Below are 27,195 nucleotides of genomic sequence, written 5' to 3' on the forward strand. Positions count from 1 at the left end.
GCAGTTAAAAGCACTTGCTAATCCAGTGGGGTACCTGGCTTCAGTTCCCAGCATCCACCTAGTGGCCCACATCTACATTTCAGTAAAGTTTCAGGGGATCCAACACCTTCTTTTGGCCCTAGGTCTGCATGTAGTACATATATATACAAACAGCAACACTTATGCACATAAAATATCTTAACTCTCTACAAATAAAAGGAACCATCTTATTTTGGTTGATAAACTCAATTTAAACATTTAAAGAATTGAGACTTGAAGTCACTACAATATATGACATTGTTGGCAATGGTAAGAATAGATGATGGCCATTGTGGTATGCTGTACAGCCTAGTTCTGGTTTGCTGTCATTCTGACAGCCACCCCACCTCTCCATCCGTGCAAATCATCCTGACAGCCACCCCACCTCTCCACCCCTGCATACACACGTGCTCATTATCCTGACAGCTACCCCACCTCCCCACCCCTGCATACATGCATGCTCATGTGCCAAATTGTCTGAGTCTCATGTTCTTTCATTTTTAAAGTAATATTTAATTCACAAACTCATCTTGAAAATCAAAATTACAAAGGAAAAAAATATTGAAAGTGCTTATCAGCTGGCCCTGTCACTGTGGAAAGGCTGTGGTATTCAGATTGCCACTGTGTGCTGCACTGAAAGCAGGTCCTTGTTATTTACAGTATTTTAGCTAGTAGAGGAAGGAGGCTCTTAAAAAGTTGGCAGAATTTTGGGTAACTTAACCTCTTACTCGTTGCAAACTAAATCTAATAAACACCATATAGATCTAGATTTGAGGGGAGCCATAGTTTTCAAAGTGAAGCAAAGTGTATACTCCAGTAAAAAACTAAAGCTGATGGTGAGATGTGAATTGAACAGTGATTTCACGTGCATTCCAGATGCTCCAAGCTGAGGAGACTTCAAGCACGTCTCAGCTGAATGAACTAATGATGGCCTCCCAGACAACACTGCTGGCTCAGGAGCCACGGGAGAGAGCTGCGGATGGGATTGAGCTCACAGGGACATTCCTCATCAATCTAGAGGGTGAGAGCAGCGAGCAGGGACTGAAGCTGTCCATGGCGCTTGCTTACTTTAAGGACAGTCTGAGCCAGCTTTCGGGGCTCTAGGAACTGAAGTCAAGCCCCTAGGGAGAGTTCCTTCTCACCCATTGAGTTACCATGAGTCTTTTTCCTTCTTGTGTTGTCCTCTGATTTATAGTGCCTAAAACTATCCAGACCTACCACCCTTTCTATGTAGATTCTAAAATTTCCTTTTATGAATATCCAAAATTAAAACACCATCTAGCCATTCTTACAGAGGGTTTGGTAAGATTCACTGGAGTGTTTATCACAGGACTCTGTGCACTCTCTACAGAGCTTCTTCACCTTGACTCCTCCTCATTGACTGGAATGGTGGATGGAGAGAGCGGTTTCTTCTGCGTACCTGAAGTTTGGTGGCATTGCCAGACTCTATAACATGGCATTTTAACAGCTTTAGTCCTAGTACTGAGGAGGCCTCACTCTGTGAGGACAGGCTACATAGAGAGACTAGTCAGCTGTGTATCTAGGCCAAGAACAGGGCCAGCTCTAAGCAATGCAGGACTCATAGTTGGATGAGAAGCAGTTGGTCTGTCATCTGTTCTTCAGTAATCAAGTTCTTTGATCCTATGTTATTGACAATTTATGTCATGGGGCAAAACCTGGGCTGTGCTAGAAAGGAGGGAGGGAAGAAAGCCTTGGGAAGGAGCGACCGCTGACCCGCGGAGGAATGGCAGTGCAAGCCTAGTGACTGGAGATGCTCTGTGTGTTTTTTCAAGGTGGCGACATTCGTGAGGAGTCTTCGTATAAAGTCATTGTCATACCAACTGCCAAAGAAAAGTGCCCTCGATGTTGGAAGCACACCGCTGACTCTGCAGATACTCTTTGTCCTCGGTGTGCAGAGGTCATTGGTGCAAAATAACATTCTGATGTTAACAGCTCCCTGAGCAAGAACCCTCCTCAGTGCTGACTGCGGTTGAATGATTAGAACCCTAGAAAGAAATCCAAGGTTTAGGTAAGGAGTGGAAGAGTAAATGGTAAAAGAGAAAGATAGGGGTAAAAGGATATTAAAAGAAGTATTTCCTGTAACTGAAAGATTTATATATATATATACACACATACATACACAAACATACATGGAAATACATATATGAAGACATAACATACATGTACACAGAGCAGACAGACACACACTCTCACACTCATGATGGACTTCTTCAGAGTCAGGCACTGAATATGGTTACTTTCAGTGTGGCCAAACAGAAATGTTTTATATTTTACTGAAACTTTTTTGACTCAGTATTTAAGTTATATAATGTCTGAAAATAAAGGCATTCTGAGAAACTCCCAACTGATGGTGGTGTAGAAGTTTTGGATTATAGAGTGTGTAACTTTGCAGGGGAGTGGAAGAGTCGTGTGCTCACACAAGGTGAAGGGGTCAGTTCATTCTGCCACTAGCAAACATCAAGTTTCTAAGGCAGCAGGATTTTGGAACGTACTGCGAAGAACGTCATCAAACTTACTCAAGAGGGGAAAGAAAAATCTCTTTGTCTTATATGTATGAATGTCGAGAACATAACATAAAAGCTGAACATTTATTTCACTAATATACATAAGTTCACAATAATGAATAGACACAGAAAGTAATGGTATATACAGAATTCACTACTTAAAATACACTGACAGTAGACAAATAATAGAGCATTTTGTGAGCAATCCAGTACTGGATTGATCTTTCAAGGATGGCTAATCTAAGCAGAATCTAGCTGCCTCGTAAACCCATCCCTGTGAGGTGAGAGGGCTTTCACTATTGCTAGAGTGCACCATAGGAATACTTGTTTCTTCATGAAATGGACCATAGCAACTTCTAAGTGAGTGCTGTAATCAATGTAAGCTTATTGTTACTAAGTCTTAGTTTGCTATGATTTTAAACCATAAGTAATCATATTTTAAAAAGCTATTTAAATGCAGCAGGCTTCACACCGTAGATGACCTTTTCTAACAAGGTGAAGTGCTTTTCTGTCTCCTGGCTAAAGTGGGAAGCATGGGAAGCCTGGTTCTATGTAATGTACTGCTGTATCTACATTATCCTGGCCCCTCCATGTCTACATCTAAGCACAGCCTGGGGTAGAGAAGTTAGGGTTATCTAAACACTTTTCATTAGCAGCGTAAAAAAGTATGTAATTGTAAGGGAGACAAGGGGGTCTCTAGGGAAATGCTACTGGCTAAGGGCATACATGCCCTTGTTGCAGGGACACCAGTCCCATTAGAACCTAATTCCTTTATTTGTGGCACTTTGTTGTTAGAGAATGGATACATAAATCTTAATCTTTCTTTATCAGATTTATTTTAAAGCCCTTAGTAAAGTTGTAGAATATTTTACTGCCTTTATGAAATTCAGGATTTAGTTTTTAAATTCTACGTGTATTACATTTTTGGATGACAAATCTAACTTAGAGACTTAATTTGTGTTTTAATTATCTTATGTGATCTACCAGAGTAAATTTAGCCAGTATTATCCTCAAAAAATACAAGCTCTCCTCCACCCAGAACAAGTAATGGGATTAGAGTAAAAGGACTCTCTCCAGCTTCTTCCAGAGTACTCAGGGCACGGGAAAACGGGCCTCCTAGGACCCTGGAAAGGGCGGTATTCATGTCAGTAAAGCTGAGCTCACAGAAATCGCAGCTCCTCACAGCCACCTGGGCAACACCGAAACATTTCTCTTAGGGAAATCCGACTGCTAACAGCGTTAGTTTTAGCCAGCCACGATCTTAGATTTGACTTTTTAATGGAAAGGAATTCACATTTGTGCATGTTCGGGTTCAGATTTTTACTGGGTGTCCCTGAAGGACATTCTCAACCTTCACAATGGTGGAGTTGCCTTCTTCCTCTGTTGGAATGAACACTGTGACAGCTGTGACCGCAGCAGTCACCGCAGTTGCACTGCATGGCTACACCCCAGAGAGTCTCCCCGCAGTGAGCACTTGCTGGTCTGCAGAGCCGAGCACTGTGGCCAGCCCGGGGTAGGTGGGTTTGACTCACACATCTGTTTAGTGCTTGGCCTGCTCTAGGCCTACAGGCTACAGAACTGGCTGCAGTTTGTCTTCTCCACCCAGTTGTGAGGTAGGTTTTCTAAGGCTGTCACAGCACAAAGCATATTCTCTGTCCTCCTAGGACAGGCAACATGACCACGGCCCAGAAATGGACATTTTGAACACTTGGAAGAAAAATAACGTTGGACTTTAAATATTTTAGAATCTTTGCTTTGTTCTTTTGTTTTTACAAATAAGTCTTACAAGATAATACATTTTTTACAATTACCTGATGTGGATACAATTTTGGAACTTGACAAAATAAAGAGTTAATCTTAATTTACATTGTAGCATTGTTCACATCTCTGATTCCCAATTCTGGCAAGTACAGTAGGCCCGGGGTCCTTCTCCAGGTCGCTTCTGGGATCTCAGCCATTTCTCCTCTGATGGCAGCAGCACCCCAGGACAGGAAGCAGTCAGCACCCAGAGCTCCCTGCCAGTGGCATCCTGGTGCAGGGCCAAACATAGGACATCTCTGCATGTTCTAAAGGGATGTGGGCTGTATCGTTAGCATGCTGATGGAAGCTATATGAACACTTAATCCCCACAGGAGTCATCTGGATATGAACTGGAATACTACAGTAAGAATGAAACCTGCAAATTATAATCAGTTACAATACAAAGTTTAACAATAAAGCTGCTTACTTGAATGAAAAAATAACAGTAAAGCATCTGTATTCATTATAGCCCAGTTATGTATTTTATCTTCAGTCTCCACTGAAGAAATGGAATTTAGCCAGGATTGCACTTTTTAAAAGTAATATATTTATTTATTATACAAAAAAAAACCTCCAAAAAGTTCCAGATCTTGCTGTGTAAAGTGACATGCAGTGATTGATGTGGTCACAGAACTTTGGACTACTGTCATAAAGTAGCCATGGCTTCCACAGCTTCGATGAGGTGTAAGGCGAGGCTGTACTGCCCGTGCTTCTCTGGCAGGAGCTCCATTACTTTGTGCACTAGTTTAGCTGTTGCGGCAATTGGCACATCAGTGTTCTGAAGATCCTGGGTGTTCTGCGAACGGGACACAAAAGTCCTTTAGTTTGATTAAGTCAAACAATAATTGTTACTGTCTTAAGCTTTATTATGAAAGTTCTTCCACTAAAGACATTTCTTGCTGTGAATTCACTGAAGGAAGGTCACCCATGAGGCCTTCTCCTTCTGCCCTGCACTCACCATTGCCTTCAGCCAGGTGCAGAGTGTGGGTGGGAGTCTGGCCAGCAGCTCCATGCCTTCTTTTGTCTGGGTGTGGAAAAGTGCATGAGCCAGCCTCTGCCCTGTCAACACGAGCAGCTGAGATGCCAGAACTTCTTTGTCATGGACTTGCAGGATGGCCTGAGGATGATCATAGGGGAAAATAATCATGCAAGAGCTACGCAGCCCGTCCCGGAGGCTGTCAGCGGAGAGCTGTTTCAGTTCATAATGACCATGTGCATGGACAAAGGAAACCCAAATTTTTGCTCATCAGCTATTTTTTTTTTTGTTACCCAAGTTTTCAATTGAGTATGACAATATCTTATCTTTAAGTGAAAGGGGTCATCCTAGCCTCACCTTTGTCATTCTTGCTTACGAGTGGATGCCTACCCGCCCTTACTCATTGCTGACAAGGCCTGGCAGACACACTGGCTTTCTAGTCTTGGACCTTGCCAAGCTGGTTCCCATCTCAGGACCTTTGCACTCTGCTCTTCCATCTGAGGCACGGTTCCCTCATCTCTTTGAGTGGCTAGTTGCTTCCTCCCCTTGAGAGGTCAGTTCAGCTAGCACTTTCTTCCACTCATTGAGGCTCCTATTTAGCCTATGGCTCTGCTCACTTTTGTCTCTTGGTACAGAATTATCCATGCTTTTCTGCTCCTCCAGTTCCACAGGCAGCCTTACTCCTTCCTCTATGCTCCAGGCACAACTCTGGCTACAGCTTTCTATTCTTTTGTTGTTTATTCTGAGCCTGGGTCTCGTTCAGCCCAAACTGGCCTACGTAGATAGGATAGGATGACCTCAATATTGTTATCCTGCCTCCACATCAAATGCATCCACCACTATATCCAACTCTTAATATTCGTTTACTGCTTCCTTCAGTTGTCTGTTTTTTAGCTTGAGCCCCAAGAATGACATCACAGGTCATTCTTACCTCCTCTCCTAAGAGGTCAGCTCCATAGTTGTATAGCTCTCCCACATAATGCCTTCGAATGACATCTTCGCTCACTTGAAGGTGATGAGCTAAATCCACAGCCAGAACCGGCCAGTTTTGGTCTTTCCAATGCGTGGTTGCTGCCTCTTCTTTGTCCTTGGTGACAGAATGCTGGGCCTGGACAGCTGCACTGACAACTTTCAGTAAGAACTTGAAGACAGGAAGCACAGCACTGCCTTGTCAGTACTTTTTATTTACAGTAACCCAGTGCCTGTGTATAAGCTGGTTGCCCGTGTTCAAGCCCAAGAGTTCATGAAGTGGAAGAACTGACTGTCCTCCCTATACTCAGTGCTATGGAGTATGCAAGGCCGCCCCCCATACACACAACTTTGTGTCAACCAGAGATACTCCATTAAAATTAATTTTTTAAAAAATTTATTTGTTTTTTTGAGACAGGGTTTCTCTGTATGTCCTTGACTGTCCTGGAGCTCATTCTATAGACCAGACTGACCTCAAACTCAGAGATCCGCCTGCCTCTGCCTCCCAAGTGCTGGGATTAAAGGTGTGCACTACCACCACCACCTGGCCTTTTAATTTTTAAAGTTTGTGTGTGTGTTTATGTACATGCAACATGAATGTGTGCATGCCACAGCAACAATGTGGAGGCGTCAACTCTCTCTGCCATGAAGGTTCTGGAGGTCCAAATAAGGTCACTAAGTGCCCCTGCCTGCTGGGCCATCCCACTGACTAAAGCTGCTTTGATAGCAGTAAAGGAATATATATTAAGGAAACTAGCTCTTGGTGTTTTTTTAAAGTCTCTTGGTTTCTTTTTTTTTAAGACAGCCATATTTGTGCTCTGTTATCTAAGCAGTAAGAACAGAATCCAGTATTTGAATTACCTGTTGTCTTACAGAAATGAAATTTGGATCCATTTCCCCACTAGGTAATAACTGAATTGAAGTTAAGTCTTTGAAAAATGCATTCTTTCCCTAAAAAGAGAAAGATCAAAAAACAAGAACAAAAAACATGTGGTGATTACAGACTACTAGGGAGCATAAGGGAGAGATCTGAATAGTTGATCTTCATGGTGCTCGCCACCTCCGCTCATCCAGCACTCAAGCCCGTGCCTCTCCCCCCCCCCCCTCCCCCCCAGACTGTGGCCTGCTGACCACCAGCAAACATGATTAGACAGGTGGCGGCCAGTCATATTCCAGACTGGGTTCCAAACAACTGTTGCTTCTGCCTTGGGTGTTCAAGTGGTCAAGTGAGTCATCCCACAGACACAGCTACATCATACTCCCCAGTCTATTTGACCCTTTAGCTGAGACCTCCATGAAACAACCTCAGTAGTGTGTACTAGTGCACAAAGGGTGGCGTTAATTACTCAAGCCAGGGAACTCAAGGGAAAGCAAACTGAAGTCATGGCAGCAAGGAGTAGATATAAACTCCTTAGGACATTGAACAGAACACACTCATTAGATGTATGAGTGAGTCTGGATGTATCTAGGGAGAATATGCAGAATGAGAAGGATGCCATGAATAAATTAGAAGAATGGAACTAGGTAGGGGATACGGACCTGGGATTCAGTGGATCATATCCCACAACCCACTAAAGAACAGAGGACATACCATTCAGTAAGAACCCCATGTACCTGTTAGCCAACAACTCCACAACAACTCTGAAAGCCTCTGGGGACTCACCTTGCTATCAAAAAGAGCGAGAGGCTTCACACTCTTAAGAGAAAAGCGCATGGCTGCATACAGGATGGAGCACAGGATGGAATGATGCTCCACCAGTGGGTAGTGGATAGGCTTCTGCTCGAGCGCCAGTTCCACTATAGAGATGGGGCCTTCCACGGACAGCCAGGCATCCTCAGTGTCCAGGACTGGCACCTGCATTTCATCCCTGCTAATGTCGGCCTATGGCAGTTGAGAATAGAAGACAGTGTCAGGAGTTGGAGAATAGGAACTGCAAACTCAGCCTGTATTCCCTATTTATAACAGAAACCACAAAAATATAATTCAGAGAGAGGGGGAAAGGGAGGGGGAGAGAGAGAAAGAGAAAGAAAGAATATCACTTTTGAGGCTAAAGTCAAAATATACAATAATAATATTGTACAATAAATATGATAAATAAACCCATCATGTCATTTAAGCTCAATGATTTTCAGATTATTTAATATCTAAAGAGACACGCGAATGAGGGTGTCGGGGGGAAAACACATGCTGTGTGCAGTCTCACTTCAAGGCCCTGGCTAGTCTTCAATCTCGCGGTCCTTCTTTCCCAGCCTCCCAAGGGGGATTCCAGGCATGCCCCACCGTGCACACGCCTTTTACCTCCAGTGAAGTCTGAAGAAGATCCAGGCAGGATCCGAGGAAGGACGTCACTGCTGTGTCACTCATCCCCACATCCTGTTCTCAAAAAGGAACATTATGACCCCATCAAAACTTCTGTACTATTAGAGAAACAAGAGACTTCAGCATGTCCACTTGCCTGCTTTTCTATACTGAATACAATTTGCCAGAGGGTTTGGTAGCATTGATCAATTTGATATTAGCCTTTAGTGTGATACTAGTGATACTAGTGTTATTACTATCAATTTTAATGTCTGGGGTGAGGGTGGTTGCCTCAGTGGTGGAGTATATACTTAGCATATGTAAGACTCTGGATTCAATCTGTAGCACCACCAAAGGGCGGGGGAGAGATTGTACACAGTGACTACAGATCCTTCAATGTGCTAGCCAAACCATGGGATATGGTAAGACACACAAACGTGGTTCAACATGTGCTAAATTCTGAAGAAACAACCTGGGCTGCTGGTTTTATGGCATCTTGAAGGCACTGAACTGAATCATCTGAATAAAACTAGAATTCCTTATTTGACAACCAAATACCAAATTCACATATTTGGCAAGAAATAGTTCCCACTGACCCCTCCTACCGGCCCCTGTGAGGAGTTACTGCATTTCTGGATAATCTTTAGGGTTTCTCTGTGGCTTTGGAGCCTGTCCTGGAACTAGCTCTTGTAGACCAGGCTGGCCTCGAACTCACAGAGATCCGCCTGCCTCTGCCTCCCAAGTGCTGGGATTAAAGGTGTGCACCACCACCGCCCGGCCTGGATAATCTTTTTAAAGCCAACAATCACTGGATTCTTCACATCTTCAAAGTACATAACTCAGAGTGTGTGCATGCGTACTTGCACACATACATACTTAACTCTAACATACTGCCACCATGGGAATAAGATTCCCCCACGTTCGATTTGTGTGTCTCACATTTCTGGAGATATGTAAGAAGAACATGTCAATTTGGAGGGAAACTACTGGTCAGCAGTCTCAGTGTCCATGATCAGAAGCTCAACGGAGGTCGGTGGTTATTTAGTTAGGTATAATCTGCCTGCAGGTGAGGTCAAATGTCTCCACTATGAGCTGCTAGGGCAGAGTAGACCCAGGCAGAGATGGCAACTTGCTGCTTCCAGTCCAGATCCCACAGCCAAACGAATCTTAAGACTTACATATGCTAGCTGCCAATCTAGACAGGGATATTGAGGGACCACAGATCAAAACTATTTCCTTAATGCAGTACTCTCTGTTTTTTGTTATCTCCACATAGGTCATCTCAACAGTGGAAATATGTAGAGTGCAGGTTTAACAGGGAGACTCACCCTTCGGCATAACCTATCCTTTGGAGACTTTCCAACCTAAAACAGACAAAGTATAATAGGTAACAATTTAAACTAAAAGGCATTGGAACAGTACAAAAAATAAAAAGCAAGCAACCAGAATTACAGCTATCAATATACATGCCAGTAATTAACTATTGGCAGGCTACTAACAATTGTGGTAGATATATATATATATATATATCACAAAAAAAATTCACACAGAGCTCATGAATAATTATTTTCAAAAGCAAATTCTTGGGCTGGAGAGATGGCTCAGCAATTAAGAGCACTTGCTACTCTTACAGAGGACCTAGGTTCAATTCCCTGCACCCATACGGTGGCTCACAACCATCTGTAAACCCAGTTCTAGGGGCTTCAACAGGCATGTACGTGGTACAAATACATGCATGTAGGCAAAACAATCACACACCAAAAGTAATATAAATCAAATAAAAAAAAATTCTTCCTCCCCTAGTTAAATGTGTATTTTTGAACCAATAAGTAAAATTTCTTGCTGGGCAAGGGAGAGTGGTACACAGGTGAAATCCCGGCCCTCGAGAACTTGAATTTGAGAGTTCAAGACTAGTTGGTAAGGTACTGTCATAAAAAAAAAAAAAAAAAGGCGGGGGAGGCTGAAAGATGACAAGACGCAGAAGAGCGAAAGGAAGGCGGCAGGAGACAGAAGCTTGGTAAAAATCCAGCTCTCTGCTCGTACAGCCAAGTAACTGTGTTATCTGAATCTTCCTAGTAAACAACACCTGAGAGCCTTGTTGGCCAGTAAAGAGAGTGCTGAACAACAGTGGACAGCCATGCTCATTGCTGCTCTAGTCAAAACAGCCAGGAAATGCAAACAACTTAAGTGTCCTACAACCAATCAATAGACAAGGAAAAATTAGTACATACACACTATGGATACTATTCAGTTGTAAAGAAAAATGAAATCACGAACTTTGCAAGTAAATGGATGCAACTAGAAGAGATACTGAGTGAGGTAACCCAGACTCAGAAAGACAAATGTTATGTTCTCTCATCTGAACTCCAAATCTTGAGTAGCTGCAGAAATCAGGAAAATAAAAATGGACCATGGGGGTTGGTGGGAAGCCAAGGGGTAATAGTGAGGCCAGATGGGAAAAACAGGGTGGCTCCAATTTGGAAGCAAGGAAGAGAGATAAATAGAGAAGAAAGTGGGGGGGGGGGGGAGAGCAAAACAACAGTTAATGTGTCTGAAAAAGTCATAAGGAATCATTATTAACTGTCTACCTAAAAATACCTATAATACACATAAATACATGTGTGCACATATGTACAGATGTGTATACATATATAGTATATAATATATAGCACATTGTGTGTGTGTATATGCATATATATGTGTGTATGTGTGGAGAGAGAGATTGAGAATTGAGATCCCATCTGGGCTGACAAAGTTTCCTCCCTCCCCAAGAGCAATACACTATCTAATAAAAACCTCAACAGCAGACATGAGAAGCCCTCTTTTGAGTTGTTGGTCGGGGTTGTCCAGGAGACTCCCAAGACATTCTAAGCTTGGTTGCCCCCCAGGGGTGGAAGGTAAGTCCCTATTGCACACACTTCAGAAACAGCACAGAGGTTCCTAAGCTGGAAATGATCTGAATGAACAGAAGACACCATGCAAACTTCCAAAGGAGGGAAACAACTAATAAGTCTACCCAGCTATGATGCCTATGAACCACAGTAACAACAGGTAAGGCACCATAACCCTGAGGGTGCATGAGTGGCACATGGATCTTGGCAGTAACCAACAGCTCTCTAATTGGACTGAAGGTCCACTTAACAAATTATTCTGGTACTGGAAACCTAGCCAACTACATGGAGATGGTAAAGTCATGGATCTCAGGAGACCCTACAACTGATACTTTACTAACCCAGCATAATCTCTAAGTACATTCTAAATGTTTATCCTTGTACCCACAGACAAGCTAGTTCTTTCCATTCAAGGACACTTCTCTGTGCGACAGACAGAGCCCACTACAGAAAACTACATCCAGTCAAATGCAGAGCTCAGTTCAACTGATATATCTACTGCACAACTCAGTCACCTGAGGCTCAGAGATCACTGCAGAAGAGAGAGCTATAAGATTGTAAGAGATGGGAAAAGGGAGTTTGCTGCAAGTTTTTCTCCTAGAAACATCAGAAAAGCTACACCCATGAAGTCTCACCAGCACTGCTGTCTAAACAGGAGCTGAACAAGGACATCACAACAGACGTGCTAACGTGGAAGAGGGAGAGCTCATGTGGCCTCAACACGACAAAGAGCTCTAGGCAACTAAGGAATAATGAGAGTGGGAGAAGTGGTTTCCCCAGAAAAGAGCACACCAATTGGTTATCCAATACCAAACAGTCAGTTCTGAAAGCATATACATACAACAATGACAATATATGGTCTGAGCAGGTTGGACTTATATGTTTAAGAGTATATTTGTATATATGTAACAATGATCAAAGAAAAAGTGGTCATGAATTTGAAAGACAGCGAGGATGTGTGTGCATGGGAGGAGCTGGAAGGAAAAAAAGGGGGTTAATGATGTAATTTTCTTATAATCTCAAATATATACATGTACACACACACACACACACACACAAAGACACACAATGCTAGCCCTCAGAAGTACATTTAAGCCAGCAGGACTAAACCACACTATCAGACAACCAGAAATAGTCTGTCAACTGTCCACACACCTCAGTGTGAACAATCTTTCTAATATCAATAAATTAAGGGAACTAGTTAAGAAGTATGAGACAATTAACATCACCTCACCTTATCCATCAAGTAGGTGGCAGCAGAAAACCTTTTAACTAAGAATGTATTCCACATCATCAACGCGATACCTAGACAGCAAATGAAACAAGAACAGAGTACTACAGATGCAACTTCAGACATGTAACTCTCATCCCCAAATTTATTTACATTACTTCTTGCATCTTATACAGAATTTTCATTTTTAATAGAAGAATAAGTGAAAAAGGAGTATAGCTTTAAGCATAAGTATAAAATTCATATCACAAGGAAAAAAAATCATCATCATCATCATAATATCACACAGCCTCCAGAAAGGCTTTGAAGGTTTGATTGCTTGCTTCGCTTTGCTGTGCTGGGGGCTGTGCTGGGGGCTGTGCAGGGGGCTGTGCTGGGGGCTGTGCAGGGGGCTGTGCTGGGAGCTGTGCAGCGGCTGTGATGTAGGAGGGCCTTCTGTATTTTTGTTGCTTTCATTGGTTAATAAAGAAACTGCCTTGACTTTTTGATGGGCAGAATTTAGATAGGTGGAGTAGACAGAACAGCAGAATGCTGGGAAGAAGGCAATGAGTCAGTCGCCATGACTCTCCTCTCCGAGACAGAGGCAGGTTAGGATCTTTCCCAGTAAGCCACCACCTCATGGTGCTGCACAAATTACTAAATATGGGTTAAAGCAAGATGCGAGAATTAGCCAATAAGAGGCTGAAACTAATGGGCCAGGCAGTGCTTAAAAGAATACAGTTTCCGTGTAATTCTTTCAGGTAAAGCTAGCTGGGTGGCAGGATGCGGCCAGCCATTCCTTCCCACTACAGGGCTGTGCAAGGCGGGACACAGGGCCTCTCACATGCTCAGCTGCTGCTATGGATTAGCACTCCTGGCTCTCAAGCTTTGGTGAGAGTCTGAAACAAAAGGAGCACACACTGGCTGAGACAGTGATGCGGGAAGACCTCTGGGGAAACTGTTAACATGGTACCTGCTGGTCTCCCAGCACATCTCAGAAACTCAGCATTACAGACAGGCACAAATTATTGAGAACAGCTTCATTCTTATGTAAAAGCATTAAAATAACAAAATATTAAAAGTACATCAAAGTAGCCAGATGTGGTGGCTCATGCCTGTAATGCCAGCCTTTGTGAGGATCAGGAGTTCAAGGGTAGCCTGGGCAACAAGAGGCCTTACTGCATGAGGAAAACAAACACCCACTCCCCCAAAAGACAAAGAAGTACTTTAAAACATTAAAAATATTTAAAGAACTCAACTGAGCAAACAAGAACAAAACCTGACCATTTCTTTACATAGCAAAGCAGCTGGCAATCAGCAGTAATGCTCCATAGTCCTGGAAGGAAGCAGTTACAGGAGGTGCTAAGGCAAGAGCCAGACGCTGGTGGAGGATGTCAGCATGACAATTCATGTCCTATTTTGGCAGGGGCTCCATGAGTCCATGAGGGCTTAACATCTGCTACTCACCATTTTGAACATGTGCATTAAGAATGTGCTTCAAGTGTTCTATGGACCTAACCAGAAAGCGTGCTTCCTTAGACAGGAGAGAGAGAAAAAAAAAGATAAAGGTTATTTGACATCAATGAAAACCTTTTAAGAATTACTTTTGTTTATGTGTCTGTGGCGAGTGAATGCTGTGTGCGAGAGGACGCCTGCAGAGCTGGAGGAGGATATCAGATCCCCTGAAGCTAGAGTTACAGGCACGGGTGAGCATCCAGACGAGTGTGCTGAGAACTAAACTCAGGTCCTCTGAAGGAAGCAACCTTAGCCATCAAGCCACCCTTCCAGCCCCCACTGAGATGTCTTACTGAATTTCCTGCATAAATCTACTTAAGAATTTGGCAAAGGGGTTAGAGAGATGGTTCAGTGGCTAAGACCACTGCTGCTCTTGCAGAGGACCAACATGATGGCTTACGTATCTATACTAATCTCCAAGGGTACTGGGCACATTTAGTGCACAGACATACATGAAGGAGGAGGAAGAGGAGGAAAAGGAAGAAGCAGCAGCACCATTATCACCGCCAAAGCGGCAGCCGCTGGGTATAGTGGTGCACACCTTTAATCCTAGAACTCAGGAGGCAGAGGCAGGTGGATCTCTATGAGCTTGAAGCCAGCCTGGTCTACACAGTGAGTTGAAGGACAGCCAGGGCTACACAGTTAGACCCTGCTTCAAAAACAAACAAGTAAGCAAACAAAAAGAAATTGATAGAAGCAGAAAGACCATGAATTCTAGACCACAAAGGCTAAAAATGGAATCCCAGGCTAAGCTATATAACTAAATCCTGATTCAAACAAAAACAAGAAGGAGGGAAAAGAAAATAAAAACCAAAGATATCTGTGAGTTAGGTTAAAAAAATAACTTTTGATGAGATAACTTCAACCATTTCATTATCTAATTAACGATTAATTTCTAGATGCACCCCAGATCATGTTGACAGGGAGATTCACGTTCTCTGTAGTCTCAATACCACACGATTGTTCTCTACATGCAATACTTGATTTTCACAGGCGTGAAAACTTAGTTTCTTCTTACAAACAACCATTATGCAACAAATTTAAAGTAGCTACTATGCATGAAATCTATTTAAGGCCCCAGGAAAACTACACTGAACAAAATGGACCCAAATCCTGGTCTTTACTGAGGGTAGAGTCTAGTGAGGAAGCTAGACAATAAATATGAAAGCGAGCATATCAGAGTGTCAGGAGTAAATGGTAAGGAGAGAAGATTAGAGCAAGGGACCAGGGAATGTCAGAGGGAAGGCTTAAAAGCCACCTGTGATATCACAAAGGCTGATATCCTCAAATTCACATATTAGCATGTAATGCTCGCAAAATCATCCAGATGTTGGCTAAAGCCACTTGAAGCCCCCATCACTACTGTTCCACACATGTTGATACTGCAAAGTCTCTAAATATAATTCAATTTAAAATTAAAGGTAGATATGTGTGTAGTGTTGAAGTTGAGATGGGGTGTGATGTGTTAAGTTAAGATGACTGCTACCGTAGAATATTCTCGTTTAGGAAGAAATTGAGACAATGGGCTCAGGGATGTTTCCCAAGGTCATGCCAGCTGTGTGCTGTAACTAGGATTAGCCGGAAGGATTGGCAACAGGGCACAAAGGCAGTTGAGCCAACTCTGTGAGCAGAACCTTTCTCTTTCTCTTAGCACCGGACTGTATCGCCTGCCACCAGTCGGGTCGGGAACACGGGCTCTCTCCTCACCTGAAGCTGGGTGCTTTGTCCTTGTCCCCAGTGAGCTCTAACAAGTACAGTTTTGATTTCCTCCTGCATTTCTGCGTGAAATGGCACCAACCTAACACTATGTGCCATCTTGGTAAAGTCAAAGTCCTAATGGCAGCCTCATGTCTGATGGCTATCACTTTTCTTACATTTGGATAAGAACGATAACCCAGGAACAGCCCTACTATGTACACTACCAATTCGTGTCCAAGGTTGCCCTTGTGGGCCTCTCAGCTTGCTGATAAGGCCTCATTTCCCACACCCTTAGGGTCACATCTGGAAGTACCCTCAGAGTGGTTCCAAGCTTGGCTTTGGATCCCAACTAAACGGATGATGTACGATTGGCCACCAAATCTATTACCCCACCACTCCAGCCATTTAAGAAAGGCATCAATCCTTCAAGCTCGACACCAAGATGAAACAAGATATGAGAGCATCTTGTAGCTATTTCCTTTGCTACCTCCTTCACTTAAGCCTCTCTCAAGGGCCTTGGACTTCCCACAGGGCAGGGTACTCTGTTCTCTCTTAGGACTGGAGGGGGAGGGAAGAGGGTGAGAGGGAGGAATGGGAGGAAAATGGAAGGAGGGGAGGAAGTGGAAATTTTGAATGGTATTATTTATAAAGCAATAAAATATATGTCTGTGTGTGTGTGTGTGTGTGTGTGTGTGTGTGTGTGTGTGAGAGAGAGAGAGAGAGAGAGAGAGAGAGAGAGAGAGAGAGAGAAAGCCTCCTTCATAAGGATTCTTGTAAATGACTCCTCTGGGATCCAAATTTTTTCTTTGAGGTCTTTATCTCGGGCTGATTCAAAGGTGAATTGACTCACACTGCTACAATAAGATATCCTTCCTACCCCTAATAAAGGCTCTTTAAAATGTAATGGTGTTATATATTAAGATAATACACTAAGAGTGATCTAAATAATAGACTTGTCCTTGCTAACCCTGGCGCCAGGATGGGAATCCTGTTCATATTCCTTCGTCACCTTCTCGATGAGTCCCCACAGCAAAGTACTAATTACAGCCAGTCTTCAACTATGCTTCTAGTCAATGAAAAAAGGAAGGCTAGAACTAGAAAGAGGATCAAACTCCTAGAATCTGAATGACGTACCACTGAGGTCACTTAAGAACACAGCTGGCCACTGCTGTGCACATTGCTCATACTCAGGAAAGCCACAAGTTCAATGCTAGTAAAGGTAACTTTAATAAGATCCTGTCTCCAGGAAATAGTAAGTTTCAAAGGGCTGAGGCTATAGTTCAGCGTTCAGGTGCTTGCCTAGCAAACATGAAGCTATAGGTTCAGCACTTAGTACTGTCAAGTTGGGAGCGTAGGCCCCTGCCCCTGGCATCTAGCCCAGGCCTGGTGTGGACTCCAAATCCCAGCAGGCCAGGTTCTGACCCCTCCCTGGGGGTGGGGTCAGGACCACTCCCCCCAGGGTATTTAAGTGATCTCCCAAAAGAGAAACACTTAGTCTCCCTTTCTTCCTCCCGGGTTGCTCCCGCTCCCATGGCTTCCCGGTTTCCCCCTCGGGGCCACCCGAGAGTGCAGAAGTCCCATTAAACCTGGATATTTCTTAATTCGGCTTGTTTTGATTTGGCTTGATTGGGATTTTGCATGGGCAGGGAGCTCGCGCTAAGAAATACTCCTGACAAGCCCAGCTACTAGTACAGGCACAAGGTAAAAACAAATGTTTAGTGAGCTGCAAGACAAGCCTGGCCCGGGTACATGTGTGCAGACACAACCAGCAGACAGAGAGGGACGCACCTCTGGGTCCTTATTCCACTGAACAACATACTCCCAGCAGCAATGTGCATGCAGCACGTCAAGCTCAAGGCTACATGGGAACTGCTCATAGGCTAAACGCAGCAAGTCTGAAAGACACAGAGGGTAACAGCCTCATCAGTAACAAGAACGTGGCTACGTCACTGCACCCCGAATCTCGTAATGCTCATCATTTGGGTGTCACCTGGTATGGCTCCTAGGTCTATCTGCACCTCTGGCACCTCAAGGAAACTTCGCGCAATACCTTCTTTGGGTTCATCTGGGCTTTCTGCATCTCTTTCTTGGTTGGCACATTTCAACAATTCAGGGCTGAGGTCCTGTTTAAATATCCACTTGGCTACACTGTCTGCAACACCACCTACAGGAATAAGATAGGAAAACGAAATCTGGTAAAATCTGAATAGCAATATATTAAATGGAGCCCAATACAGAGTATGCCGGATATTCCCTCAAGACCAGAGATACACACCACATTCAGCTGTGAATCAACCGAAGGTGATACCGGAGAGCATGAGACAAACAGCAGTGTTAATACACATCATCCAACTTGGGAGGGCACAGTTCTACACTGAGAACAATCTTAAATAAATATAACAAGAAATGTGCCAATACTTATATGCTGTACACTTGCCAGGTCCATAAATTCAAAATATAGCATACCAGACACAGATGAGGAAATTACTATTTTTTTAAAGAATTCTTTTTTCTTTTTTCTTTATTTATTTGGTTTAAAAAGAATCTTCTGTAGCTGAGGATGGGCCTTAAACTTCTGATGCTATTACCCCCACCTCTAAGGTGATGGGGCAAGTATATGCCAGCACACCTAGTTACAAGGTGCTGGGGATTAAGCCTAGGACTATGCATGCCAGACAATCACTCTTTCAATGGAACTAATGCCTACCCCTACATTACTTAAATGCAAATGTGTCTATACATATGTACACAAACGCACACGTGACATAAGAGGAGGATGGCGGTGTCCTGCTGTTACTCTGCCTCAATCACTTGAGACGGTCTCTCACTGAACCTGGATCCAGGATGGCAGCGAACTGGAGTCTGCCTGCCTGCCCCACAGCACTGTGGTTAAAATGTGCACAGCCATGCTTAGCTTTCCACGTGAGTTCTGAGGATTTGCACTCAGGGACTCATACCCCCACCCACCCTAGATCACATCTTGTGTACATCTAACTTTGCTAGATAAAATATCTATGGGCAAAATTTAGTCATAATTCCCACTTTACTCAGTGAGAGGGTACAAAAAATTTTAAGTGCCAGCTAAAAAATATTAAGACGTGAAAAATTCTGGTTATCACCTAGAATAAAGTATACAATTAACAATGGTATACACTAACTTTTACCCTAAACTTCCTATCTTTGGGGGTAGGGAGCAGGTGTGAGTAATGCCCACAAGGGCCAGTTTGAAATTTATTAGCTCAAATGTTCATTCCCCAATCTGCTTCCAGAATAGCTGGGACTAACATGTATGCCACCATGCCTGGCTTACCTCTTATTTTGATTTAAACAGTTTCCCATAAAAATAATACTTCATAGTAAACTCACCATCATCTGTGAACAGGGTGCTGGGAGACTGAACTTCATGTCTGGCTTCTGAACTATCTCAAAGTGTTACTCTAGAATTATACCCCTGACTGCATTTCTTGGGTTAATATTGCAATGGTGTACCTCAACATCATTAGGGGATAACATGGTATAGAGGAAATTAACAACTAAAAAAACCATCACAAATCTTATAAAGAATGAGAAAGCAAGTTAAGAAGTAAAAATCTATAAACACTTACAGGGCTGGGGAGACTTCAGGGTTTGATAAGTACTTCACAGACATGAGGCCCAGAGTATAGAGCTTATTGCCCATGTAACAAGCGAAGCAGACAGCACACCCCTGTAAGCCCATCTCTAAGGTCAGCAGAGACTGAAGAATCCCTGGCTCTTCCTGGCTTCCAACCTAACCTAGAAAATTTGAACCCCAGGCTTGGAAAGAGACCCTGCCTCAAAGGAATAGAAGGACCCTGATAGAGGACACCTGACACCCTCTTCCGATCTTCATTCATACACACAAAGTCCATGGACCTGTAAGTACATGTACATGTACCTGTACACGCATTCATGCACACTCATGCATTAAATAAAACATAAAGATCTAGAAGCATTTGAAATAATATTCTGGTATCAAGTGCCCAAACAGGGCCTCTGGTAAGAAGAACGAGCTGTTCTCAGAGACAACTGGAACAAAGGTTCTTATGCCCCCAAACCATAATGGCTGTAGGTCAGCAGAAAGAGACGAGGACAGTGCTGACTGCTCTGGCTTACATGTGGAAACTGCAGCTACTCTCATAGGAGAGGGTGGAAGAGCAACGCACAGAGGCCGGGCAGAATGCAGGGAGAAGGATGCAGAGAGGACAGTAGGTGCTAGGGTGCCTCTGGACGGGTGAGTAACTTCTGGTCCCCAGTGCAGCAGAGACACTAACTGACAACTAATTCAACATTCAAAACGGATATCAGAGAGGACTTTGAGTGCTCCTGACACAAAACAATGACAAATAGCTGCATAATGGATCAGAACTAATGATGCAGAAACGTATTAAAATGTCACACTGTATCTCATAAATACACATGACTACTATGTGGCATGTAAAACATGCACTTCAGGAAAATTTAGAAACACAAAGGGGAAGAAAGAGAGGAAGGGATGGCACTATTAGCTCTAAAGGAGATCAGGAGAGGAGGAGAAAGCTGGTTGGGAATGGTCTCCTGGAGGACACTTGGATGCACTTTGACCATGAGCAAGACTCAAGTGTCCACGAGTGGGTGAGGTGGGACCTGGAAGCAGGATGGGAGTCTCATAAACATGTCACTTCATGAACAAGTGAATATGTATTCAGAATCATGTGTGTGTGCATGCAAACAGTCACGGGCTTCGGCTCACCTTTTCCTCCTTCTAACAGTTTCTTCACAGAAAGCCTTGGAAGTGGCTCTGTCTGTGGAGATGACACTTTGGCAGCTGAAGGACTGGCCTTGCTGTGGAGCAGGGTCTGGAGGATGAGGCAGTCTTCCAGCTGCTTCAGCAGGAGCTTCCAGTACTCGGTGTCAAGAGAAAGGGCTTCCCAGGAGTCTGTGAGGGCTTCTGCATCAGCACCCAAAGCTGTCTGGGAAAACTGAGAAGAAATCCGCTCACACTCTGGGCAATATGTTTGTTTTCATTTCATTTTCTGGGGATCAAACCCATGCCTTACATATGCTGGGCAAGTGCTCTAATACTGACCACACCCCAGTTGCCTGGCAAAGACTTTGAATAGCATTAACTTAAATGAAAGCAACAGGGATATAATTTTACAGATTTAATACTTGACTGGAGGAGATGGATACTCAGGACATTTAGAAGAGGTTCTGTGGTAATAAGTCAGGCTCAGTCAGTGTGCATCTTAAAGAGTCTTTTGGCCTTTGACAAGCAAGAGCTGCTCTCAGGACACTGATTGACAGAATGGACCAACTAACTGTATCATTGTAAACACCTCAATCTGGTATACTTTGCCCATAACTTCTAGGACTGACAATGTTTATAGTAAACTACTACAGACCCACTCAGGTGTCTGGTAAAGTGCTTGTTCATCTGACTCAGTGCTGGCTGTGTAAGAGGAGGAGGATGGAGACAATCATGGGACGGCAGAATAAACCTGAATAAACCCAAGAAGTGGTCCAGTGTGGCCCTGACCTCTTCGTGAGCAAAGAATCACATCCATTACCTGTTATTTCAAGTTCCTCACACATCCCACATTCTAGAGCTCCAGGGCAATGCAAGTTATCTACTCAAGCATGGAAATCCCCCGCCAGCCAACAGAATGCCACCGCACAACTGCCCACTCACTCTCTTATCTGTAGAACTGCTGGACATCTGGGCAGCAACAGAATGCCCAACGTGTGCAGACAGTAGGGCCGCTCCATTGTTCTCCGACTGAATACAGGCCATGCGCATCTGCTGCCACCAAGGGGACACAGACTGAGAATCCCACGTCTCATCAATGGCCACTGCACAGACAAGAAGAAAGGCAGAAGGTAAAATCTCACCCTGTCTGTTTGGGGTGTAGTACATGGGCTTCATCCTTTACGTTTAAACTAAATCCCTCAAAGGTGCGTCTGCATATTTCTAAATGCATTAGAAAGTTAATATCATGTGCCAACTGGGTTTTTAATCAACTTGACACAAGCTAGAGTCAACTGAGAGAAAGGAACCTCAGAAGAGACAATGCCATAGCTCAGCCTGTGCGCAAGCCTGGGCAGCATTTTCTTGATTAGTGGTTGATGGCAGAGGACCCAGCACACTGAGGGTGGGGCCGCCCCTAGGTAGGTGGTCCTGAGGTGTATAAGAAGCAGGGTGAGCATGGAGAGCAAGCCGGTAGGCTACACTCCTCCAGTCTCTGCTTCAGTTCCTGTCTCCAGGAATTGAAGTTCACTGACCTCCTCAGTGACACCTGGAATTAGAAGAGAAAATAAACCTTTCCTTCTCAAGTTGCTTTTGATCATTGTCTTTATCACAGCAATAAAAACCCTAAGTCACTGTAACTGATTTGATTTAGAACATTTATCTTCCATCCTTTATATTGTTCATCATGCTATTTCTTGAACAAATACCAAACTCTTGCTTTTTTTGTTTTTTTTCTGGGGGGGGGTTGTTGTTATTGTTTTGAGACAGGGTACCTTTGTGTAACAGCCCTGGCTGTCCTGGAACTCGCTCTGTAGATTAGGCTGGCCTCAAATTCAGAGATCTGTCTACCTCTGCCTCCTGAGTGCTGGGATTAAAGGTGTGTGCCATCACTGCCAGGCCCCAAATTCTTATTTGAAATATTTTCATCATTACTAAAAAGGAATAATGGGGAAGATATATACTTTTAGAACACTTTTATTGTTTTCTTTATATGCATGGGTCTTTTGTTTGCATGTATATCTGTGTACCACATGTATGTCTGGAACCCACAGAAGCCACAAGAGGGCAATAGGTTCCCTGGAAGTGGAGTTACAGACAGTTGTGAGCCACCATGTGGGTGCTGGAAATGAACCTAGCTCCTCTAGAAGAGCAATGAGTGTTCTTAAACACTAAGGCACTTCTCCTACCAAAATATTATTTCTATCAAAGACCATTTCCCAATGAAGTTACATCTTCTGACAGCAGAATTCCACTGTTCTGTATGAAAGCACATCACAAATGCACAGCAAGTTTTTGACCAGTGTGTGAAGACTTCTACGGCAATGAAAACCCAGGCCTCGTGTGTACAAAGGATCCTCCTAGCTTCATGCCCACTGAAACCTTTACCATATTGTGGTCTCCTTTTTTTTTTTTTTTTTTTTTTTTTTTTGAAAGAAACTCCTCCTGCCTTTGTGTGGCATTTCAAACACCGCATTTTGTTTCAGCGCCTTGAAGTGGAAACCCTGAGAACACGGGCCCACAAAAGGTACCGTCTCCTACCTTTCATCTTGCTCAGTAGGGACAGCATGGTATGAAGACAGCAGACAGACTGTGGTTTGTCCAAAATATCTTTTTCCTTCGAAAGCCAAACACTTAGGAGTAGAGACTAAAATAAAATTAAAATATCTTTTAGCCTAAACAATATTTAACAAAGGGGAGATTTTACAGTTTCCTACCATGTGCATCTGTACACGCTGACGCAGCTAGCTGGCTGGGTGCTTGCTCTATCATACAATGTGGGATCACACTGAGGTACACTGTCTACCTTAGAGATTCTTGGCATTTGCTGGGCACCTCTCTTAGGTTACATACTCTGTCTTCTAATCTAAGCCACAGTTAAGGAGAACACTGCCAGGAAGGAACCAGTGTGACATTCGCCTACTGCGTAAAGTGCCAGATGCAGGTTCTGAAAGGAGACATGGGGGGGGGTTGTTGTTCTTGCTTTGACCAAAAACACAGGGACACAGTGGAGGGGAACAAGTATAAGCCATCAAATTCCTATTCTAGAATTCCTAACAAGTTCTGAAATACACACTGTAAACAAAACCACTTTAAGGTTTGTGCAGCTTATTTTATGAAAATTTGAAGAGAACAGTGTCACCTCTGTGAGCGCTGGTTTCTATGCAGCACCTTGGCTACTTATAAAATTGCAGTACTATTATGTGGGAAAAGCTCTAAAAGCTGTTGGTTTAAATGTATTCACAGTATGTCCAGAAAGGGAGGTCGAGGAGCTGAAGGTGCCTTGTGAAGGAGAGGAGCTTACACATGACATGAGATGACTCAGGACTAGGAACTACATACAGCGGCTGGCATTATATTACCTCATTTGACTTAACAACCCCTGTAGCAGGAACAGCCACACACATTTCAGAAACAGTGGACAGAGTCCCTACAGAGTTAGAACTATAACTAACTCAGATATTCTCATTTCTTTCTTTAAAAAGGTTTAAATCTGCATATGTATGTAACTTTTACATATATGAAATCACTCACTTGCTTTCTCTCTTTAATGGTGAAATCAATTTCTCTGCCTTTCTTTCCCGTTCAGCTCCTTCCTAGCTTAGCCTATACAAGAACTATACAAAAACTATACAAAAACTCCAACTCTGCCCTCATTCTCCTCATGCTCATAAAGCAAAATGCTAACAGCCGCATAAACCACCCACTCTTCTGTCACTGGCTGATATGATGGCAGGGCTTACAGAACTAAGATCATATTCTAGCATGGTACTTCTACCATTGGTGACCCAGCACACTGCTGAATCCCTAAAAATGTCTTACCCTGAGTATCAAGGGTCTCCCCTCTGCTTTAGACTACCCCCAACTTCACACAACCATTATTTATAACCAACATGCACATGTAAAAAGGGGAAGAAAAGCAGATAGGCAGATATAGTGATGTCTTAGAAACCCTTCCTATCATGTCCCTTAATGTTAATATCTTACCCAAAATCAAAACCAAGAAACTAACATTGGCAAAATCTGCTCAGGTTTCATTTGTTACAATGCATGTATTTGTGTATGTGTGTATGCAATTTTGTTCTGTTCTGTTTTGTTTTCCAAGACAGACAGTGTAGTCCTGGCTGTTTTGAACCTCACTTTGTAGACCAAGCTGGCCTCAAACTCAGAGATTTGCTTGCTTCTGTCTTGACGTGTGTGGGTGGGAGCCTTATCATGCAGTTTTAGAGTGTGAATAGTTCTGATCAGTCATCACTACAAGCAAGAGAACAAAGTATCAGAACAAGAGCCCTGGTCATTATGCTATTTCACAAAGGTTACACAGAAACCCCAGCTTGTATCTTTTGTTTGCTTGTTTTCTGAGACAATGTTTCTCTTTGTCCTAAACTGTCCAGGAACTAGTTCTTGTAGACCAGACTGGCCTCAAATTCAGAGATTGGCCTGCCTCTGCCTCCCAAATGCTTGGATTAAAGGTGTGTGCCACTACTGCCTGGCTAGTTTGTATCTTTAAAATTGACCTTTTTCCACTTCCTATATTTTCCTTAAGAAAAAGTTACAATGTGTTTCTCAATGGTTCACTGTTTTTATTATTGCAAAGTACACAATAAAGATATATAAAGTGCTTAAAACTTCACTTACTAAAACACATTTGCTTACTGATATGCATGTGTAATTTTCACTGTCTTATTTCCTGAGGTGTATGCTTTCACAGACTAGCAGAAAGAACCCATCTTTAAAGGACTTATAAATGTTCAATAAAAGTCCACACGAACATAATGAGTAAGTTCACAGGGGTAGGATGTCCAAACGCTGGCTAAAACCTGAGCTGTGTGCTGTTTGAATGTGTGCATGAGCAGGAGGCAGTAAGGAAGGAGCGCTGAGGATGATGGGTAACTTCCTTCCTCTTTGTATTTTAGTTTTCTCATTGGATGACTCCTCTGTTTCACACCTGTGTAAAGATTCTATCCTCCAATATTTAAAGCTGGAAAACATTGACAATATTATACACATTTTAGAGAAGTTTGTTTTTTAAGATCTCTTTCTTTCTAATGTAACAACTGATGAACAAAATCTACTGTAAATAAATTTACCTGTTAAGTTCTATATTTATTTAAGGCCGAAAATTTATGATAATATAATCTTAAAATGGAAATTACAATTTTCTTTGATCATTTCAGGTTTTTTACGTATGTTCTTGACATGCTAAAGATAATGATTTGAAACTTAACATGTCTATGTAACTTTTGCAGAGGATTCAGTAAGAAACCCTTACCAGTAACTGCTGAGGACTAAGTCCGGCAGACTCCAGAGTGTGACACATATCCTCCGTGGAGCTTTCTCCATGCAAACACTTCCAAAAAAAGAAACTGCCTAGCGAGACAAACAAGCATGTTACCGACAATGGATGTTCAGATTAATAATCTTACTTAAGTGCAAACTGGAATCGGAGAACAGCATGAAAGAAAACAATTTGTTGGTGTTTTGTTTTGTTTGCCAGGGGTTCTCTCTACATAGCCCTTGGAAATCACCACGGAGACCAGGCCAGCTTCAAACTCTCAGAGACCCCTTTGTCTCTGCCTTCCAAGTGCTGGGATTATAGGTCTCAACACCAAAAGAAAAGAACTTAATGTCTGAATTAATTTAATTAATTAATTTAGGAGAACAGAAGGCAAATCATTATGCCTTAAAACTGTCTCTTGTGTGCATTGTACATGCATGTGTATGGGTGGAGGCTAGGGGTCAATGTCGGAGGTCTCTTCAAATGCTTCCCACTTTTTCTGAAATAGATTGCTCACTGGACATGCAGTTCACTAGCTAGGCAAGATGAGATGACCAGAGAATCCTTGGAATCCTCTTCTCTATGTCTCTCCAGGGATAGGATTATAGGTAGATGCCACATGCCTAGCCTTTTACATAGGTGCTGTGATTCAAACTATGGTCCCTAAGTTTGCACGACAATCACTTTACTGACTGAGCCATCTCTTCAGCCCCAATACTTCCTTAGTATAAGGCTTATTAACACAATTAAACTGTGTGCCATGGTATGTGGGTACCCAGAATACATTGCTGACCACAAAAATATATACTTTGAACCATTTGGTCATTGCATTTCAAACAAAAGCAAACACCAAGTTGCTGTGCACTTGCACTAGGACTTCGGAGCAGATTACAGGAGGTTACCTACCTAGAGCCACATACTCCTCTTCGCTTATCTTCTTTATGCTCAGCACATCCTTCTCATACTCTAGATATTCGAGGAAGGTCTTGACAGGAAGCACTCCATCTGCATCTTCAGAAAACCGGACAGTGGTCTTGGTGTTTTCTTGTTTGTACTTCTCTAATAAGGCCCGGAGCTTCACGAGTTCCTTATCGTCCAGTCTTAGCAACACAGCCAAATCCTTTAACAGCAAGAGTAGGCCATGTCTGTATGAACTGCTACAAAAGCTAGCCCCTTATTGTATCTGAGAGCTAAGGTAGTTGAGCAACAGTGACTTTAAAAATTAGTATGAAATATAACAAAGGTAATGTATTGTTTTAAATATTAGTTTTA

General features: G+C 43.0%; 2 protein-coding genes across 4 annotated transcripts in view; one reads left to right on the forward strand and one right to left on the reverse strand.

Moving 5' to 3' along the window:
* Iars2 (isoleucyl-tRNA synthetase 2, mitochondrial) overlaps nucleotides 1-2,383 on the forward strand; it is a 40,433-nt gene extending 38,050 nt beyond the window's left edge. The window contains exons 22-23 of the mRNA XM_048439506.3: nucleotides 895-1,039; nucleotides 1,812-2,383. Of these exons, the coding sequence (XP_048295463.2) occupies nucleotides 895-1,039; nucleotides 1,812-1,954 (288 nt within the window). The 3' untranslated portion in view covers nucleotides 1,955-2,383. The remainder of the gene's footprint in view (nucleotides 1-894; nucleotides 1,040-1,811) is intronic.
* Nucleotides 2,384-2,613: 230 nt separating this feature from the next.
* The window catches only part of Rab3gap2 (RAB3 GTPase activating non-catalytic protein subunit 2), an 86,419-nt gene continuing 61,837 nt past the window's right edge, over nucleotides 2,614-27,195 (reverse strand). For 2 of the 3 annotated variants that reach the window (XM_087906048.1, XM_087906050.1), the window contains 16 exons: nucleotides 26,830-27,043; nucleotides 25,918-26,015; nucleotides 23,187-23,292; nucleotides 21,591-21,751; nucleotides 20,652-20,880; nucleotides 17,892-18,065; nucleotides 17,690-17,796; nucleotides 14,156-14,222; nucleotides 12,713-12,783; nucleotides 9,916-9,951; nucleotides 8,588-8,662; nucleotides 7,952-8,170; nucleotides 7,150-7,239; nucleotides 6,251-6,460; nucleotides 5,302-5,460; nucleotides 2,614-5,139 (listed from right to left, as the gene is read on the reverse strand). In XM_087906048.1, coding sequence (XP_087762174.1) covers nucleotides 4,990-5,139; nucleotides 5,302-5,460; nucleotides 6,251-6,460; nucleotides 7,150-7,239; nucleotides 7,952-8,170; nucleotides 8,588-8,662; nucleotides 9,916-9,951; nucleotides 12,713-12,783; nucleotides 14,156-14,222; nucleotides 17,690-17,796; nucleotides 17,892-18,065; nucleotides 20,652-20,880; nucleotides 21,591-21,751; nucleotides 23,187-23,292; nucleotides 25,918-26,015; nucleotides 26,830-27,043 — 2,166 coding nt within the window. In that variant the 3' untranslated portion in view covers nucleotides 2,614-4,989. The remainder of the gene's footprint in view (nucleotides 5,140-5,301; nucleotides 5,461-6,250; nucleotides 6,461-7,149; nucleotides 7,240-7,951; nucleotides 8,171-8,587; nucleotides 8,663-9,915; nucleotides 9,952-12,712; nucleotides 12,784-14,155; nucleotides 14,223-17,689; nucleotides 17,797-17,891; nucleotides 18,066-20,651; nucleotides 20,881-21,590; nucleotides 21,752-23,186; nucleotides 23,293-25,917; nucleotides 26,016-26,829; nucleotides 27,044-27,195) is intronic. The other variant, XM_087906049.1, reaches the window with a different exon arrangement.

Source organism: Myodes glareolus, chromosome 5 (genome assembly GCF_982192425.1).
Source record: "Myodes glareolus chromosome 5, mMyoGla1.1, whole genome shotgun sequence".
Classification (NCBI taxonomy): domain Eukaryota; kingdom Metazoa; phylum Chordata; class Mammalia; order Rodentia; family Cricetidae; genus Myodes; species Myodes glareolus.